At 37.9% G+C, this 19821-nt stretch overlaps 1 protein-coding gene across 3 annotated transcripts in view; it reads right to left on the bottom strand.

Moving 5' to 3' along the window:
• LOC125100150 (T-cell-specific guanine nucleotide triphosphate-binding protein 2-like) overlaps nucleotides 1–19821 on the bottom strand; it is a 267522-nt gene that overhangs the window by 242125 nt on the left and 5576 nt on the right. The window contains exons 2-3 of one of the 3 annotated variants that reach the window (XM_047730088.1): nucleotides 17298–17391; nucleotides 13464–14765 (exon numbers count right to left, since the gene is read on the bottom strand). The exons of 1 other annotated variant lie outside the window; for it this stretch is intronic. In XM_047730088.1, coding sequence (XP_047586044.1) covers nucleotides 13486–14765; nucleotides 17298–17322 — 1305 coding nt within the window. In that variant the 5' untranslated portion in view covers nucleotides 17323–17391 and the 3' untranslated portion in view covers nucleotides 13464–13485. Of the gene's footprint in view, nucleotides 1–13463; nucleotides 14766–17297; nucleotides 17392–19821 lie in introns of those variants that run through there. One more of the 3 variants, XM_047730090.1, reaches the window with a different exon arrangement.

The following is a 19821-nucleotide window of genomic DNA, read 5'->3' as shown; positions in this document are numbered from 1 at the left end:
CTAATACCCACCACCTGGTTCCCCCAACCTCCCACCCACCCCCACCTCTTCAAACCCTTCAGATTGTTTTTCAGAGTCCATATTCTCTCATTGTTCCCCTCCCCTTCCAATTTCCCCCAAATGCCTTCTCCTAATTCCCCTTGTCCTCCATGCTATTTGTTATGCTCCACAAATACGTGAAACTATATGATAATTGACTCTCTCTGCTTGACTTATTTCACTCAGCATAATCTCTTCCAGTCCCATCCATGTTGCTACAAAAGTTGGGTATTCATCCTTTCTGATGGAGGCATAATACTCCATAGTGTATATGGACCACATCTTCCTTATCCATTAGTCCGTTTTGTTCTGAATGTTGTAAGGTGATATCTCATTCTAGCTTGGATTTTTATTCTCTGATGATTAATGATATTGAGCATTTTTTATGTGCTTTTGGACATCTATATGTCTCTGAAGAAATGTCTGTTCATCTCTTCTGCTCATTTTTAAATTGAATTATTTGGGTTTGTTTTTGGAAGTTGAGTTGAGATGAGTTCATTATATATTTGGATACTAAACCCTCATCAGATCTATCATTAGCAAATATCTTTTATTTTGTCAGTCGTCTTTCTGTTTTGTTGATGGTTTCTTTCACTGCAAAATTTCTACTTTGATGTGGTCCCAGTTGTTTATTTTTGCTTTTGTTTCCCCTCCCTCAGGAGACATATCTAGAAAAACGTTGCTACAGCTAATATCAGAAACTTTACTGCCTGTGCTCTCTTCTAGGTTTTTTATGGGTTTCAGGTTTCACATTTAGGTCTGTAATCCATTTTGAGGTTATTTTGATGTGAGGGGTCCAGTTTCTTTCTTTTGCTTGTAGCTGTCAAGTTTTCCCAGGACTATTTGTTGAAAGGATTGTCTTTTTCCCGTTGTATATTCTTACTGTTTTCTCAAAGATTGGCTATATAATCCTGGGTTTACTTCTGGGATTTCCATTCTGTTCTGTTTATCTATGTGTCTATTTTTGTTCCAGTACCATAGTGTTTTGATTGCTGCACTTTCTAGTATTTCTTGAAGTCTGGAATTGTGATAGCTTTAGCTTTGCTCTTCTCTCAATTGCTTTGGTATTCAAGGTTTTTTGTGGTTCCAATTTCAGGATTTTAAGATTATTTTAGGATTTTAATTTTAGGACGGTTCATTGGGATTTTGATAGGGTTTGCACTGGATCTGTAAATTGCTCTGTGGGTTTTACTGATATTAAATTTTCCTACCAATGAGTGGGGTATACCTTTCCACTTTTTGGTGCCATCTTCAATATCTTTCATCAGTTTTTTATAGTTTTCAGAGTACAGACTTTTACATCTTTGGTTAGGTTTATTTCTAGTTATTTTATTCTGTTTGGTGCAATTGTAAATAGGATCATTTTCTTAATTTCTCTTTCTGCTGTTTCATTATCAGTATACAGAAATGTGACAGATTTCTGTATATTAATTTTGTATCTTGTGCCTTTATTGAATTCATGACCAGTTCTACTACTTTTTTTGTGGACTCATTTTGGGTTTTCTGTATATAGTATCACATCATCCACACACAGCAAAAGTTTTACTTCTTTTTTTTTTTAAAGATTTTATTTATTTATTTGACAGAGAGAGATCACAAGCAGGCAGAGAGGCAGGCAGAGAGACAGGAGGAAGCAGGCTCCCTGCTGAGCAGAGAGCCCGATGCGGGACTCGATCCCAGGACTCCGAGATCATGACCTGAGTCGAAGGCAGCAGCTTAACCCACTGAGCCACCCAGACGCCCCAAGTTTTACTTCTTCTTTGTGAGTTTGGATACCTTTTATTCCTCTTCCTGATCTGATTGCTATGGTAGGACTCCAGTACTAAGTTGGATAAAAGTGATGGGAGTGGGCATCCTTGTTTTGTTTCTGTTCTTAGGGGGAAACTCTCCATTTGTCAACAATGAGTATGATTTTAGGTATGGTTTTTCATAGATGGCCTTCATTATGTTGAAGTATGTTCCCTATAAATCTACTTTGTTGAAGGTTTTTATCATGAATAGATGTATTTTGTGAAGTGCTTTTTCTGCACCTATTGAAATGACCCTATAGTTTTTATCCTTTCTCCTGTGTATGTGATATATCACATTGATTGATTTGCAAATATTGAACCATGTCTGCATCCCCAGAATAGATCTCCCTTGATTGTGGTAAATGATTTTTCAATGCCTGTTTAGATTCAGTTTGCTATTTTTTTTAGGTTATTTGCATCTATATTCATCAGAGATATTGGCCTGTATTTTTTCCCTTTCTTTCCTCTTTCTTTCTTTCTCTCTTTCTTTGGTTTTGGTCAAGGTAATGCTGGCTTCTTGGAATGAATTTGGAAGTTTTCTTTCCACTTCTGTTTTTTTGGAATCCTTTCAGAAAAATAGGTATTAACTCCTCATTAAATGTTTAACAGAATTCACCTGTGAAGCCATCTGGTCCTGCACTTTGTTGGGAATTTTTTATTACTAATTCAATTTCATTACCAGGAATTGGTTTGTTCAATTTTTTTTCTTTCTGAATCAATTTTGCAAGGTTATATGTTTCTAGAAATTTATCTGTTTCTTCTAAGTTGTCCAATTTATTGACATATGCTTTTTCATCTTATATTCCTTTGTATTTTGATGGTGTCAGTTGTTATTTCTCCTCTTTAATTTCTGATTTTGTCTATTTGAGTCCTCTCTTCTCTTTATCTTCTCTTTCTCTCTATCTCTCTCTGTATTTTTTTTTTATGAGTCTGGCTAAACGTTTATCAATTTTATTAATCTTTTCAAAGCAACAGCTCCTGGTTTCATAGTTCTGTTCTGTTGGTTTTGTAGTTTCTATTGTTTATCTCTACTCTGATCTTTGTTATTTCCTTCTTTGTATTAGTGTTGGGTTTGTTTGCTTTTCTTTTTCTAGCTCGTTTAAGTGTAACATTGGGTTGTTTATTTGAGATTTTTTTTGGTTCTTTACCTAGGCCTGTATTGCTATAATCTTCCCTCTTTGACTAGGTTTTGTTTTATCCAAAAGATTTTGGACTGTTGTGTGGTTTTTTTTTTTTTTTCATTTTCCTTCATGCATTTTTTAATTTCATCTTTGATTTTTTGGTTCTCCCAGCCATTGTTTAGCAGCTTGTTATTTAGCCTCCGTGTATTTGTATTCTTTCTGGATTGTTGTCTTGTAGTGTTTCATAGTGTTGTCAGAACAGATGCATAGCATGACTTCTACCTTTTTGAATTTGGTGAGACTTGTTTGTGGCCTAAAATGTGATCTATGCTTGGAGAGTGTTCCATGTAAATTTGAAAATAATGTGCATTCTCGTTTTTGGATGCAGTCTTCTGAATATATCTGTTAAGTCCATCTGGTCCAGTGTGTCATTCAAAGCCACAGTTTCCTTGTTGATTGTCTTTTTGGATGATCTACCCATTGATGTCAGTGGGGTCTTAAAGCCCCTTATTGTGATTGTATTATCATTAATGTATTTCTTTAATTTTGTTATTAATTAGTTTATATAATTGGCAGTTCCTGTGATAGGGGCATGAATATTTACAGTTGTTAGATCTTCTTATTGGATAGACCCTTTAATTATGATATTGTGTCCTTCATCATCTATTATTATGGTCTTTCATTTAAAATATAGTTTTTCTGGACTCCTGGAAGCAAACTGAGGGTTACAGAGGGCTGGGGGTGGGGAGGTTGGTTAACCAGGTGATGAGTATTAAGGAAGGCATATGTGGTGATGAGCACTGGTGTTATACACAACTACATCAAAAACTAATGATGTACTATATGCTGGTTAGCTGAATATAATAAAAATAAAATAAAAATAAGATCTGGCTTGACTGATATAATGATTGCTACCCCAGCTTTCTTTTGGTGTCCATTAGCATGATAAATGGTTCTCTACCCCTCATTTTCAATATTGAGGGGACTTGGGTCTAAAATGATTCTCTCATGGACAGCATACTTATGGGTCATATTTTTTATCCAATATGATACACTGTGCCTTTTGATTGGGACATTTAGCCCATTTATAGTCAGAGTAACTATTGAAAGAAAAGAATTTAGTGCCATTTTATTACCAACAAAGTCACTTTTTTCTGCATATTGCCTCTGTTCCTTTCTGGTCTTTGTTACTTTGGGGCTCTCTCTTCACTATAAGGATCCCCTTAATATTTCCTGTAAGGCTGTTTTTTTTTTAAGATTTTCTTTATTTATTTGACAGACAGAGATCACAAGTAGGCAGAGAGACAAGCAGAGAGAGAGAGAAAGAGGAGGAAGCAGACTCCCTGCCGAGCAGAGAGCTCAATACGGGGCTCAATCCTGGGACCCTGTGATCATGACCTGAGCCAAAGGCAGAGGCTTTAACCCAATGAGCCACCCAGGCACCCCTATATTTTCTGCAGGGTGGGTTTAATGATCATTTTTTTTCCTTTTCTTTTTCCAAAAGCTCTTTGTTTCTCCTTCTATTTTGAATGATAGCTTTGATGGATAAACTATTCTTAGCTGCATATTTTTCTCATTTAGCACATTGAATATATCATGTCAGTCCTTTCTAGCCTGCCAGATCTCTGGAGATAGGTCTTCTGCCACTCTAATGTTTCTACCCTTTTAGGTTAAGGACCTCTTGTCCCAAGTGTTTTCATGATTTTCTCTTTGTCTCTGATCTTTGCAAGTGATTATTATATGTTGAGGTGTGGACCTACTTTTATTGATTTTGAGAAGGGGTTTTCTGTGCCTCCTGGAGATGAACGTCTGTTTCCTTCCCAAATTAGGGAAATTCTCAGCTATAATTTGCTCAAAGACACCTTCTTCCCCCTCTTTCTTTCCTCTCCTTCTGGGATTCCTATTATTCTAATATTGTTTTGCTTTATTTTATCACATATGTATCAAATTATCTCCTCATAATCCAGTAGTTGTTTATCTCCTTTTCTCAGCTTCTTTATTTTCCATCATTTTTCTTCTATATCACACATATTCTCTTTTACCTCATTTATATTAGCAGTAAGAACCTCCATTTTTATTGCATCTTATTAATACCTTTTTATTAAATTTTATTAAAATTAAATTTTATTAAAATTTCAACTGATTAGACTGTAATTTCTTTTATTTCTCCAGAAAGGGATTCTCTAGTATCTTCTGTGCTTTTTCCACACCCAGCTAGAATCTTTATAACTGTTATTCCCTATAACTGTTATTCTGAACTCTAGTTCTGACATCTTACTTATATTCATACTGATTGGATCCCTAGCATGGCAGTCAGTACTGCCTCTTGTTCTCTTTTTTGAAATTTTACCATTTTGTCATTCTGTCCAGAGAAGAATAGATGAATGAGAGAAGAAACACTAAAATGTCAACAACGACCCCAAAGCAATATACACTAAACAAATTAGAAAAGGTCCAAAACTAAAAAGGAAAGAGAGAGAGAGAATATAATTAGATAGGTGTATGGAACAGAGCAATACACTAGATCCTGGGTGTATTTTGGTATATTGTTAGAAGAAACTACATCCTAAAATTATAAAGAAAAAAAAACCTTTATATATATAAAATTGTGTAATATATATTATATAATTACATAAATTATATTATATATTATAATTATAGTAAAATTATATTATATATTATATAATTATATAAATTTATAATTATACTATAATTATAATTATAAATTATAGAGAAAGAAAATCTATATATATTATATATATTATATAATTATATATATATATATTTATATAATATAAATAAAATTTATATAAATATAAATTTATTTATATAATATATATAATATATATAGGTTTTCTTTCTCTATAATTTATAATTATATATAATTATATATATAAAGGTTTTCTTTCTTTATAATTTATAATTATATATATAAAATATATAATATATACATATAAACAAATTAAATACAATGATAGCATGTAACTGTAAACATGAAAATTTAAAAAAGACTTTTAAAAAAGAATTGATAAAATAAGAAAATAGTTGTAAAGGAAAGAGAAAAAAATTAAAATTGAAATACTAATGAATCATGAGAAAAAACATTAATTCAATAAGCTATTTTCCCCTAGTGCTGGTGTTTACAGTTCTTTGTCATGGGAAACTTGGTATTAGCTTCATGACAGAGAAAAACAAATACCATATGATCTCACTATATATGGAATCTAAAAAACCAAAATATTAATAAATTGAAGTTCCTTGTTATAGAAAACAGATCGGTGGCTGCTGCTGAGTGGGAGGTAAAATTGGTTAGGGAGTTAAATGGTACAAAAAACATCATAAAATAAGTAAGTTGTGAGGATGTAATTGCAGTACAGTGAATACAGTATAGTTTACAGTGTATTGAATATTTGAAAGTTGCTAACAGAATAGATTTTAAATACTTCATTAGAAGAAAAAATTTATAATTATGTAAGGGAAGGGATGACAAGTATACTTGTCATCATTTTGCAATATATATAAATATTGCATCATTTTGTGGTACACCTGGAACTAATATAAATTTGTATGTCAATTATATCTCAATTAAAAACATGAAACAGGGGCGCCTGGGTGGCTCAGTGGGTTAAAGCCTCTGCCTTCGGCTCAGGTCATGATCCCAGGGTCCTGGGATCGAGCCCCACATCGGGCTCTCTGCTCCGCGGGGAGCCTGCTTCCTCCTCTCTCTCTCTCTCTGCCTGCCTCTCTGCCTACTTGTGATCTCTGTCAAATAAATAAATAAAATCTTTAAAAAAATAAAATAAAATAAAATAAAATAAAAACATGAAACAAAGATGTCCCCAAATATTTGGAAATCAAAGAGTTCTAAGTATGCAAGGATCAAAGGGAAAGTCACAGGAAATTAAAACATATATTGACTAATTGAAAATAAATGTCACATATCAAAGTTTATCATGAAGCTTGAGCAGTCTTTAGAAGGAAATTTATAGCACTAAATGTCAATATTAGAAAAGAATAAAGACATAAAATCAGAAATCTATATTTCCACTTCACATCTAAAGAGAAAAGAGTAAGTGAAACTGAAAACAAGAAGGAAGGAAACAGTAAAGATTATATCAGATGTTAATGAAGTAAAACAATTGGAGAAAAGCAATGAAACAAAAAGTCAGCAGCTTGAAATGATCAATAAATATGATAAACTTTTAATCAGACTGAACAAAACAAAGAAGACAAAAATTATCAATATAAAAAATAAAACAAGGAACATCAATACTGTTCTCATGGACATTAAAAGGATAACAAGGAATACTAAGAACTTTATGCTCACAAATTCAACAAGTGAGAAAAAATGGATGAATTACTTAAAAGACATGAGCTGCCAAACCTCACAAACAAAAGAGACAAAGTAAATAGTCCTATGTCTACTAATTAAAAATCTTTAGATCATTCCTTGAGGCCATTACACTCTCATACCACACAAAAGAAAACAAAACACAATTACAACAGAAGACTAAAGAAGCAATCCCTATGGATATAAGTACAATAATAGTCAATAATGTTAACAATGCAATTACAGCAATATATGAAAAGAATTATACCTCACCACCAAGTGAGATTCCCTCCAGGAATGCAAAGTTCTTCAAATACTGGAAATAATCAGTCACTCTAATTCCTGGCATTAGCAGATATAGTAAGAAAAATACTATGAATTTCAATAGATGCAGAAAAACATTTCAGTATTATTTACCATCCATTTTCTACTAAATAATATTTCATCAAACAAATAATAGAACTCCTTTAACCTAATGGACACTATTCATATTAACAAACAAAACAAAACAAAAAATAAAAATCAATATCATTCTTAATCATAAAAGACAAAATGCTTTCTCCTATCATCAAGAACAAGACAAAAATATCCTCTTTCAGGGCACTTGGGTGGCTCAGTTGGTTGGGCATCTGCAGTTGGCTCAGGTCATGGTCCCACAGCCCTGGAATCAAGCCCCAGGTTGGGCTCTCTGCTCAGTGAACTTACTTCTCCCTCTCCTCTGCCTGCTGCTCCCCTTCCTTGTGCTCTCTCTCAAATAAGTAAATAAATAAAATCTTATTAAAAAATGTGTCCTCTCTCACCAATCTATAATATTTGCTACTCAAAGTCCTAGCTTGTGCAATAAGACAATAATTTTTTTAACGTATACTTACTAGAAAGGAAGAAATAGAACTGCCGCTGTTCACAGGATACTTTTATTTTGCATCAAAAAAATCCCCCAAATTCCATAAAACCTCCTAAACTAATAAGTGAGTGGAAAAGTCACAAAATACAAGGCCACATTACAAAAGTACTCCTGTGTTCCAGCAATGAAAAATTGGAACTCAAAATTATAAATGACACTAAATAAATAAAATACTTAGGTATAAACAACAAAATATGAGCAGGAGTTATATGCTGAAAACTACAAAACACTGATGAAAGATGTAAGAGAAGATTCAAATACATGGAAATACAAAGTGTGTTCATAGATTGAGAACTCAATAATGTGATGATGCCAATTTCTTCTAATTAGCCTATAGATTCAAAACAATCTAAATAAAAATCCCACCAACATTTGTTCATAGATATAGACAGGCTAAATCTAAACTTACGTAGGAAAGACAATGGAAAAAAGAGACAAATCAATTATGAAAAAAAAAGGATACAGTTTTAAGGCTCACACTCTATTCTCACCCTATTCTAAGACTTACCAGAAAATTGCCATAATTTGGACAATGTGGTATTGAAGAAAGGATAGATATGCACAACAACGGAACAGAATAGAGAGGACAGAAATTCACCTGAATATGATTAAACAATTTTTGACAACTTGCTAAGGCAATTCAATGGAGAAAGAAATTTCTTTCAAGAATGTTGCTGAAAAAAGTGTATACCAATATGGTGTGTGTGGGGGGTGGTGGAGATGAACAAATTAACTCATATGTTCCCTGGAGAGAAGGTTTGTAATGACACTCTCTCTCTCCCAAGTTAATTTATCTACATTGAAACTCCTAATAATTCCAGTGCCTCCATGGAGCACTTTCAGTGTACCATACTTCTTTTGTGTAAATGTTAATTGCCTTCATTTAGGACTTGTAACCTCACAAGTTCCTTGAGTGAGTGAGTCAATCCCCATTCTGATGGTAAAGGGAAATGTTTTGGAATGATTTGCCATAGGTCAGAAAGCTAGAAAGCTGCACAACCACACTCTTTGCTCACCCTCAGACAAATATCCAGCTGTACCCACACTCCACTCTGAGTTTAATCAGACCCCTCAAGTCTCACAATTCTACTTCTGAGCTCTTGATTCTTGACTGTTCTGCTTAATCCTTACTCCCAGGGCTATTCTACTAGAGGCTTCCGCATCTCCTTGCATGGCACTTTTCTTCATGCTCTTCCTCAGGACAAACCCAGCAAGTGATTCTTTATCCTTCCTCAGATATCTTCTTCCAGCAAGTCAACAAAACCACAAAGTCTGTCTTCAAAATACATCAGGAATGCAGTCTCTTCTCACAACTTTTCTCATTCTTGACCAATCCACCACCATGTCTCACATGAACAACTAAATAAGCACCTTTAGGTGCATTAGATCTGGCCCATTGACCACCACACTAATCTTCTTGCCAAACTCCTTCCAAAGATTAAATTAGCATGCCCTTCCTGTGGTGGTTTCTATCATAGTTAGAATACATTCTGAAGCAAATACCATGCACTCCAGTGTCCTACATCACTTGGTCCCTGATTACTTGAAAGACTTCCTTTCCTACCACTCATCCATTGTTCACACTACTGCACCCCAAGGGCCCAACAGGTAGTCAATGGACATGGCAAGCTCCTTGCATTTTCATGACCTTAGCACATATTTTTCCCTCCATCTGGGACGCTCTTCCTACATATATGCATATTTTGTGTCTCTGCTCAAATTCCAGGTCTTCAGAGAGGCCTTCTCTAAGGACCAATTTGAAATATCCTCCTTTTCGACATATACTTCTTTATTCTTCTTAGCACCAGCACAACCTGACTCTATGTCACCTTTCACTTTCTCCACTGTTTCTTCTATTTCTCCTCTATGAAATAAAGCTCAATGCTCCCCTATGAAGTCCCCTCAACAGGGACTTGGTCCTTTTTAATCCCTGCAATATCTGTAGTACTCATTTGGAAATGAGCTGAGGGCTGCTCAAGGAGCTCTAGATCTTCACATGCTGTGACTGTTTAATTAATGCTGAATAAACAATTGAGAAAGTAATGAATGAAGGCAACTGGATTGTGTGCCAAAGCCCTTGACCATAACATCTCACCTTACTGCCTGTTGGTAAGCTTTCTATTCTTTTTTGTTTGTTTGTTTGTTTTTTCTTTTTTCTTTTTTTTTATTTAAGCTTTCTAGTATTCATTGTGTAGAGTAGCAACCTTTCTTCTTACAGTTTCTCAGATTAACACACAGTTGGTTTTGTTGTCATTGTTTTCATTTATAAAGTCTTACTGTTCTGGGGGAAGCATCTAACCTGTGCAGCATCTGAGCTGAAGTGAATGTATCAGGTACATTGTGATCCAGATGGGAAGCTTCAAATGTGGATAGAGGTGCAACTGAGGCTTTGGTTTGGACACCAAAAGAAAAAGACACAAAGAGCAAGTGATAAAAAGAGAGTCCTGACCAATCCAACTTTCTTCATTACCCACCTTTGTGACTTTTGGCAAATGACTAAAAAATCTGGGCTGCATTTGAAAAAAGTGAGTGATGAACGTTTCAAATCTCATCTTGCTATGGGTGTCAATCATGATAGAAGTAACTTGGTCCACAATTAGCTTTCAATAAAAGTTCTGTGATTACAATTTTGCAGAAGAAAAGGCATCTCAACAAATATCATTAAAGTTTACCTCCCTTTTTCTTGATGATGTTCCCCAGAATGTGATTTCATTTGTCCCTTGCTGTGTTGACTTAGGGCTGCTGCAATAGGAGAGAGAAGTGCAGCTGACCTGGGAGCTGGAATTTCACATCACCTGCTCCAAAAATGTCCTACTTCAGAGAAACAGTATGTCGTCTCACAGACTTTGAGCTAGACAGAAGTTAGGACACAGACTGTATTACCACTAACCCAGCTGGTAAGAAGACTACAAGATGTCTTCAGACAGAAGAATGGAAGATTAAAGTGAGGGGTTTCCCCTTAAGAACACCAACTCTCTAGTGATCTGAATTACTACCTCCAAGTTTAGGTCAGGAGAGCAAGTTTTGTCTTCAAGGGGAAGTCATGGGGGAACAAAAAAGTTGTCACAGTGAGAGCTTATTAAGGGATTCTGAATGACAGGGCTCAACCCAGATGCTAAAGGAATGGCCAGTCATCATGGTGCCTTCTAGAGAAGCTTCAGAAGTGCCCTCAGACAGAGACTGACTGAGTGTTTCAGGGTGACATGAGAAAGACCCAAAATTGAATGCTACCATTGATTGTCTAGGCTCATACGTGTTGGATTGCAGACACCTCACAGCTCTATCTCCTCTTCCTCCCAGACCCTAACACCCCTCTACCCTCTCAATAGTTCCCTCTTTCACACTTTGTACTGCTAGGGAAATCTTTAGGCCTTTTATATATGCCAGCCAGGCACATGAACACTCTTATTAACCTAAGGATGAGTCTGATAAAACCAAAGCACTAAAACTCATTCTCTGACTTCCAACTTGTTCTGAGTTCTTTCCTACAGTGATTCATTTTCTTGTCTCATCTGAAAAAAAAAATGAACTTTATAATAAATCCCACAGATGTATGTATTTGGTAACTCTCATCTCATCACAACTGTCTTCCCCAAAGGACCCATATGGACCCTTTGGATTTGTCTTTTTCTGTCTTAATTCAACACAACTAAATTGGGGGTGCCTGGGTGGCTCAGTGGGTTAAAGCTTCTGCCTTTGACTCAGGTTGTGGTCCCAGGGTCCTGGGATTGAACCCTGTGTCGGGCTTTCTGCAAAGCAGGGAGTCTGCCTCCCTTCCACTCTCTGCCTGTCTCTCTGCCTACTTGTGATCTCTGTCTATCAAATAAATAAATAAAATCTTTAAAAAAAAGACTACTAAATTGGAAGTAAAAGGCCCAGGTATCCTGAAAAGGTCATGACTTCTTGAGGAAGGGAAAGTTGTGTAAGACCAGTATCAGTCACATCTCGTTGATGAGATGAGAAAGATGAAGTATTTGCTTACTGCCCATGCTCTTTATAAGAATACATGGGATTTGGTGGCAAGAAAGTAAGCAGCCTAGATCTTGCTAGTGTTAATTCTGCACTGGGAACATGTATGAAAATCTAAGGAACAAAAATTGTTAAATGCAATGTGGCCATACAAGAGGGTCAAGAGTGCCTTCCCTTTAAATATTTCACATATGTATTATGCATGAAGTAACACAATCATTCACTTTCTCCCTTTCTGACTCATTTCTGCCCTCCTGCACACCTCTGCTGAGCAGTGGGGTAGCAAGCAGTAGTTGGGAAATTGTGGGCTAGTAGTGCTCTCCTCTTTACATCTGTGCTCTCAGCTCTCTAGAGTGAGCCTTCAGAGTAATAAGGAATCTGAGGGCAACCTCTTCCATGTATACCTGTTACACCATAAAATATCTATCCTACACCAGTGATGGGGAAGAAGTGGGAAAATCTCATTTATAATAAGAGCAGGATTCTTATCTTTGAGCCTTGAAGCAGGTATTTTGATTTTTCTGGCCCCATTTCACAAGTCTGATGTGGAAATTTGGGTGAAAGCGAAGCATGTTATACCTCCAGCTTGTCTAATTGAATTCATATTTGCTTTCCAGTCTCATTCCTAACTCAGCTTCACTCTCTCATACCTCCTGTCCCTCACTGTTTCCTGTTCACAGGTCTCTCATCCCATCAAATGTTTGTAAAGTCTTAGAAAGATAAATCCTGACGTTGTTCCCTTCCCTCTGTTCCCCTGTAGTATCTGAAAATATGACATCCTGGAACATTTCCCAGTCCTCTTTCAACTTCCTTCCTTCCTGCTGTAGTGTTTCAGTACACACTAAATTATTCACTTAGATATGTGCCCATAGTTGTGGATTGCCCTTACTCTGGTGAGGAGAGTATTGATCTGATGACTGGAGAAAATCATTCATGAAAAGCCAGTGAACAACAGTTATCTTGATTGTTACCACATGTTTATTATCTGAGTAAATGGAGCAAATGTAAACTACTTCATAACACATGGAAATTAATGAAAACCATGCAATGTACCTTATATCACAATTTCAGCAAAATAGCCAAAAGAAAGAAGAAAGAGGCCATGGTTAAATTCCCTTTTCATGGCAGCAGAGTATCAATATGGAGCAATGTTTTTGTCCAATGGAGAGACATTCTCTTCACTTTAGGAAAGATCTGGCCTTGTTGGTGGGTGGAAGAGGACCCCACCTACAGAACGCAAAGCCTGAGGCCCATTTTTTTTGTTTGTTTCCTACCAGGAAGTCATGTAGGAACTGATCCATGCTGGCTGATTGGCATTCTGAGCCATCTGTGTCATCTTCTGAGGCTTAAGCTCTCTAAAGTCTTATTCAAGAGAATTTTAGCATCATCAGCCACTGTATTGATGAATTTCAAATGTAGAAAGTAGATTTTAAAAAACTGGAAGATGGTGGATGGCAGGCCTCCATTTACTGAGCAATAACATTCGGCACATTTCATGGCCTTATTTGGTATGTTGTCATCCTGCACAAGGAACTGGAAATTCAAGGATTTGGTGAAACTCTTGATATCCTCCAAAGACATGTTGAGCTTCTCTGCAATCCCTTTGAGTGACTTCTTATCCAAACCAAAATGGCTCTGGTAATGTTTCAAGCACTTTTCCTGCTGGGGAAAATCAAAGCAGTTAAAGCAGGCCATGAAGGGGATGAAGCTCAAAGCAGAAGATTTCAGGGCATCCAGCCAGATCTTCTCCTTGAGCAAAGCTCTCTTCATCTCAATGGAAGCTTCAGACAAATTGGGCAACAGAAGTGCAAAGGTGTAGCGCTTATGAACAGGGAGCTCCATCAGCAGGGTCTCTTCCAGTGTTGGGAAATCAAAGTCATCCAGATCAAAGTTGGAGACCAAGAAGACGCATGGCTCAGGCACTCCAATGTGGCTGAGGTTAGCCAGGCAGTTGTCTCGTATCTGCTGAAGCACTCTCTCCCTTTTGTAAGAAGTGGGTTTGCGTTTCTCTTCATTATATAAATCATTGTCCACCTTGGTTCTAACAAAGTAGAACTTCTTGCCTATCTCTTTGATACTTTTGACCAGCGAAGCATCATTGAGGCTAAACCGAGAGGAGGAAATAATGATAAAGAAGTCATAGGTAGCAAATTCCACCCTTTCTAGATATTCATGTGGTTGGAAATTGGGGGTTCCCGTTCCAGGCAGGTCCCAGAAGGTCACGTTAGGATATTTGGGATGTTGATAGGGTGTTCTCTTCTTGGTAGTCTCCACAACGCCAACACTTGCAGAACCCTCCTCTTCATAACTAAGTCCTCGCAGGGCATTGATGAAACTGGACTTCCCAGTGCCAGATTCCCCAATCACAGCCACATCCAGTGGAGCATTCTCTGCTGCCACAAGTGATTCCTCAATTATGTCAGCCATATCTTTTAGCTTGCCCTCTTTAAGGGTTGCTTGAATTCTACCAAGATTTTCTTGAGAGAGGATTCCCCCTACCTTACTGATTAATGTGGTATAGTGAGGGACAAAGTTGGTGGCCAACTGCTGAAAATTCTTTCCTACCAGGAAGTCATGTAGGAACTGATCCATGCTGGCTGATTGTGGAATGTCTGTGGGAAAAGGAAAGTGAATTAGGAAGACAAATGGAACAGCAGAACAGATGCAATATCAGGTGAGCAAACACACAGGTCTCAACTGCCCATTCCCATTCTCTCACATTTATTAATGTTACTCTGATTTACTTTTCCTGATGAGTTTTGTTTTCATGCTTCAGTAGAAACTACTTGTCTACTCTTATGTTTCCTATTTCACAAGAGTCAGGACCTGTGGAATAGAGAGTAACAGTACTCAAAGTTTTCACATCCTGAACCTCGGAGCCTGTGAATGTGTGACCTTGCATAGCAAAAGGCACTTTGCTGGTATGAAGAAGTTCAGGATCTTCAGATGAAAAGATTTTCTTGGATAATCCAAATGGGCTCAATATAATCACAGGGAACCTTTTAAGAAGGAAGCAAGGCCAAATGAAGAAAAGGAGATGGTATGATGGAGGCAGAGATAGAAATGAAGATCCAGAAAGATGTAAGAAGGGTCACAAGATAGGGAATTCAGGCAGGTTCCAAAAGCTGGAGAAGACAAAGAAATAGATTGTCTCTTGGAGCCTACAGAAGGAAGCAACCTTGCTGACAGCTGATTTGATTTATTTTATTATTTTATCTTTACTTTCAAGTTTTTTATTTAAATTAGAGTTAGTGAACATATAGTGTAATATTAGTTTCAGGAGCAGAATTTAGTGATTCATCATTACATATAATACTCCATTCTCATCACAACAAGTACTCTCCTTAATACCCATCACCTAGTGACATCTTGATTTTAGCTCCTTTAAGATTTCATTTTGGATAACTCTCTCTGGAACTATAAGCCAATAAATCTGGGGTTTTGTCTTAAGCTGTTAAATTTGTGTTAATTTATTACACAACAATGAGAAACTATTACAGACATTCTGCTTTTCCTAAAATTTCAATATAGAGCTTAACACACTTGCATTCTGCAGAAAGAATCAGTCAGGCCAACACATTGGGGAGCACAGAAGAGTTGTAGACATAATTCACCTTCCATCTCTTGCAACAAATAGGGTCAGGACTTATCTTTTGGGAGAGGCAGGGTCCAGAGAAAAGCCCATCAGGACGTATGTTACATAAGGGGGATAGCCAAGCACTTAGTCCTTGTGGTAAAAATTGCCTCATGGCAGCTAATGTCCATTTGCCTCACCTCATGAGAGAATTTGGGTGGGATTTAGATCATGTAACAGGAAGTGGCAGAGGAAATAGATAAGAGCTCTAATTTTCCCTATTCAATTCTGCACAGACTTTAAATCTAGATATCTGATTAAATCATGGCAATTCAAGGAAATCATTACTAGGTTACTAGTAATGGGGACTTTTATCATTCGTTATGAGAGAGGAAACTGTGATTTTAAAAATATTTATACCTACACAGTTGTGTCTTATGGGACTACCAGTATGCTTTTAAGAGGAAGGATGTGTTCAATGCTCATCCTCATCTTGCAAGTCCTGCAAGGAAAATTTTCAGAAGAGGGAGAATCATGATTGCCCAAAAATATATAAAATAAATGTGTGTTAAAGACTTTATTTATCAGCTTACTTATGAAGATGATATTACTTTTTTTTAATTTTTATTTATTTGACAGAGAGAGATCACAAGCAGGCAGAGAGGCAGGCAGGGCAGGGGAGGAGGCTCCCTGCTGAGCAGAGAGCCTGATATGGGGCTAAATCTCAAGACCCCGGGATCATGACCTGAGCCGAAGGTAGAGGCCTCAACCCACTGAGCCACCCAGGTGCCCCGATGATATTACTTGTTAAATGAGAAATCCCCCAAAGAGAAAATTATATTTCAAAAATACTGAAACAGGACAAAGGTGCTATATTCTCAGGTGAGAGTGGGAAGTCAATTAAACCTCCACAGACAATGGCAGCTCCATACTGTAATGATTAGCATTCTTGACTCTGAATCTCCTCAGACAGATTTTTATCTATATGACTGCTGTGAGCTGAATGTTTATGTCCTCCACTTAATTTCATAAGCTCAAAGCTCTGTATTAATCGGCAGATTTGTGGATGGTACCTCAGACATGAGGGCAGAATGATTGTGACTGGATTAGTGCTTCAGAGATTCAAGATTTAGAGACTTCGGTGACCTAGCTGCCCACTCTGCCATGTCCACCTTGGAAGTTAGCTCTTACCAAATGCTGAAACAAAGATGCCTTGATCTGGGTATTCCTATCCTCTAGAAGTATGAGAAGTATATTTCTGTTCATAAGCAACCCAGTCTTGGTGTTTTGTTATAGCCTGAATGGATGGGAAGAAATTCCCAACAAAAGAATTATTCTACATTGCTACTGATTATTAAAACTTATTGAGTTTTGAAATAGCTCTATGGTATGAAAGACTAGATTGCCTTTAAAGATGGGATAGTTTCCAATGGAGACACCCATTAAACATCCTGCTTATTCCAAATTTTCTTAAAACTTTCTGATAAAAAAAGAAGAAAAAGAAGCATCTTCAGACTATGGTGCTCTTTTCTCCAAAGACGAGGGCATGGACAGCTGGATGAAGTCTTGCCCTTCAATGAGTCAGACTTGCACATCAATCCTCCAAGCTTTAAGTCAGTATCTATCTCATCATTGCAAGTACGCAATTTGCTCACTCACCAGGCCTGGAGAGAAAGGAGATTTCTGATGTCAGAGATTATGTTTCTACTAAAACAACAAAAAGTGCTGAGTCTGGTGTAGTGTCCCTGGAGCCCCTGGCACAGGAAAATCCAGAGACCTATACTCCCTGGGAAATGCAGACACAGGCCTCCTGAGGTTACCACCCTGAGCAAGGGGCTGGAGTGATTCTGTTCTGCCTGCGTAAAGTGTGAAAACAACAGGGGAGATGACCACCTCTGACTTGAGCTCCTTAGGTCATGAAATCTATTTGGTGCATTATAACAAGAGTTTTAAAAAGTTACCCATTGGAATAGATGCAGTAGATCAAAATGAAGGGTAGGCAAACTGTTGGTCAATCATTACTCAGGTGTATGCATGTGTATGCATGCCTGTGTGTTGAGTGTGTACTTAATTCCTATGTGAAATGCATCTTTTATGACTGGTCTCCTTCGAAGACTTTGAAAGCTCTGCTCACAGGGTCTGGTTCTCTTGCAAGCAAAACTTCCCTCCCGAGTTGAATCTGCTCTCTGAACTCCCTCTCTAAAGGCCTATGTTTCTTTACTCAGGGACTCTCAAAGCCTGTTCAGATAGAGGAGATCATAGGTAAAACATGAGAAGGATCTGCAAGTTGGGAGCTTGGGGGCCACTTGCTCCCTGGGCTGATCTTTGACGGCCTCTCCTCAACCTCTGGGTCCGTGTCTTGGAGGCTCACACACAACAATATCTACACATGGACCACTCCTGGAAGACTCTGCAAACTCTCCCAGAGTTACCTATCTCCCACCCTGACCTGGCAATGTCACATGGGCACAGTACTGCCTTAAAAAGTCTCATGAGTAGGGTTGTCTAGTACTAGGTGCAGGGGAGGGACAAAATGAACAGGTATCAGGGGAGAGGATCAGGTTCCAGCCTGGGTTCAGGTGAGTGGACATGTGCCAAATCCATGTTTGGGTCAGACATAGTCACAGAAATGGTCTGAAAAAGTGTAGGTACTTGCTAAGCTGCCATTCCCATTCTGGATAGAAGGGGTTGTACCCTGCCCCAGCCTCTACTTGCTTGCCAAAGGGGTGTGAATGAGCTGGATTCAGCATTTCAGGTGACAGATTTAGGAAGGAAGATTAATTTACCTATCAACAACCAAGTGAAAGGTGTACAATGGTATATCATGCTCCATTCGTCTAGCAGAAATGAGTCCTATACCTGCTGGGCACTGAGGGCACCAGGTAGAGTCTAGGGAATTATTTATTGTAAGTGCAAGATCTGCCTCTGTATTTTCATGATATCAAGTCTCTAATACGGGATGAAACATTACTGTCTTGGACTTTAATTTTTTGAAGAGACAGGGTTGTTTTCAATTGATCTAGCACATGAGAAATCAAGGTGAGATGTTGTGATGGGATTTATACAAACCAGGAAAATAATTCAAGGGCTCTAGGCCAGGTGTTATGTTCTGGCTGGCCTGGGCCCCACAGGACCATGAATAAGGTCATCCAGCCTTCCCCATCCCATACTAGGGGCAAACTTATAGGCAAGCAGAATACACAGTATGCTCAGGGACAGAAGAAACCCCTTCATACAACCAAATCAGTGAGCCTGGAACTCATCCAGGAGATTGTCTCCCTAGAGTCATGATGGCAGTTCAGTTCTCCTAGAAACTCTATGTACCCCATAAACAAGAACCCAGGCTATTGCTAAGAATGGTCAAGAGAGTTCTTAAAGAAAGCTTTGAGCACAAGGGTAAGGGAGGGCTACTCTTAAGTATTCTTATTTCAGAATGTTCCTCCAGCCTAACCAAGGCTAGGGCTCCATCTTTTTATCTTTTATTCAGCATTATCCATGCATGTTCTTCCTCACCACCATGTCATTCACTCCCTCACTGGGCTCAGGGCACCTCCACTCCATGCAGGAGGAGACACCATCCTTGCTGACCTATTGCACTTCAAGTTTGTCACAGGGGCTCCTGGTGGAGACCATTGCAGTCTTTGTGGGTAAAGGCCTCAGTGGATTCTGGTCTCAAAGCAGATGAGATGGTGATTACATCATATTTCACAAGCTTCTTTCCCTCTGAAATCCCTGCATCCTGTGATCATTTCTTTAGGCCTTTCTATCTCCCAAGGGGGTAGTCAAGTTCCCTGAAAAAGTCCTGAGAAGTGGGGACACATTGTGGGATTTTCCTTCACACTTGCCTATCAGTGCATTTTCTTTAATGTGGAGTAAGGGTGGGAACAGAGACAGTACTGTGACTTCCATTCTTTGCTAAAATTTACTAATTTGGGGTGCATATAGGGAGGGGTAAATGGTAATTGATAACAATAAGTAGACACAGGTCCCCAGAAGAAGCATCAGCATCCAGTCATCACTGGGGCTGGAGATTCAGCATTAACTAGGATCCTTGTCCCCTCCGGTCTAGATAGAAACAGAGAATCAAACTGTGG

This window comes from Lutra lutra, chromosome 5 (genome assembly GCF_902655055.1).
Source record: "Lutra lutra chromosome 5, mLutLut1.2, whole genome shotgun sequence".
NCBI lineage: Eukaryota > Metazoa > Chordata > Mammalia > Carnivora > Mustelidae > Lutra > Lutra lutra.
The sequence above is the reverse complement of the archived record's forward strand: the minus strand, read 5'-3'. Positions and strand labels throughout refer to the sequence as shown.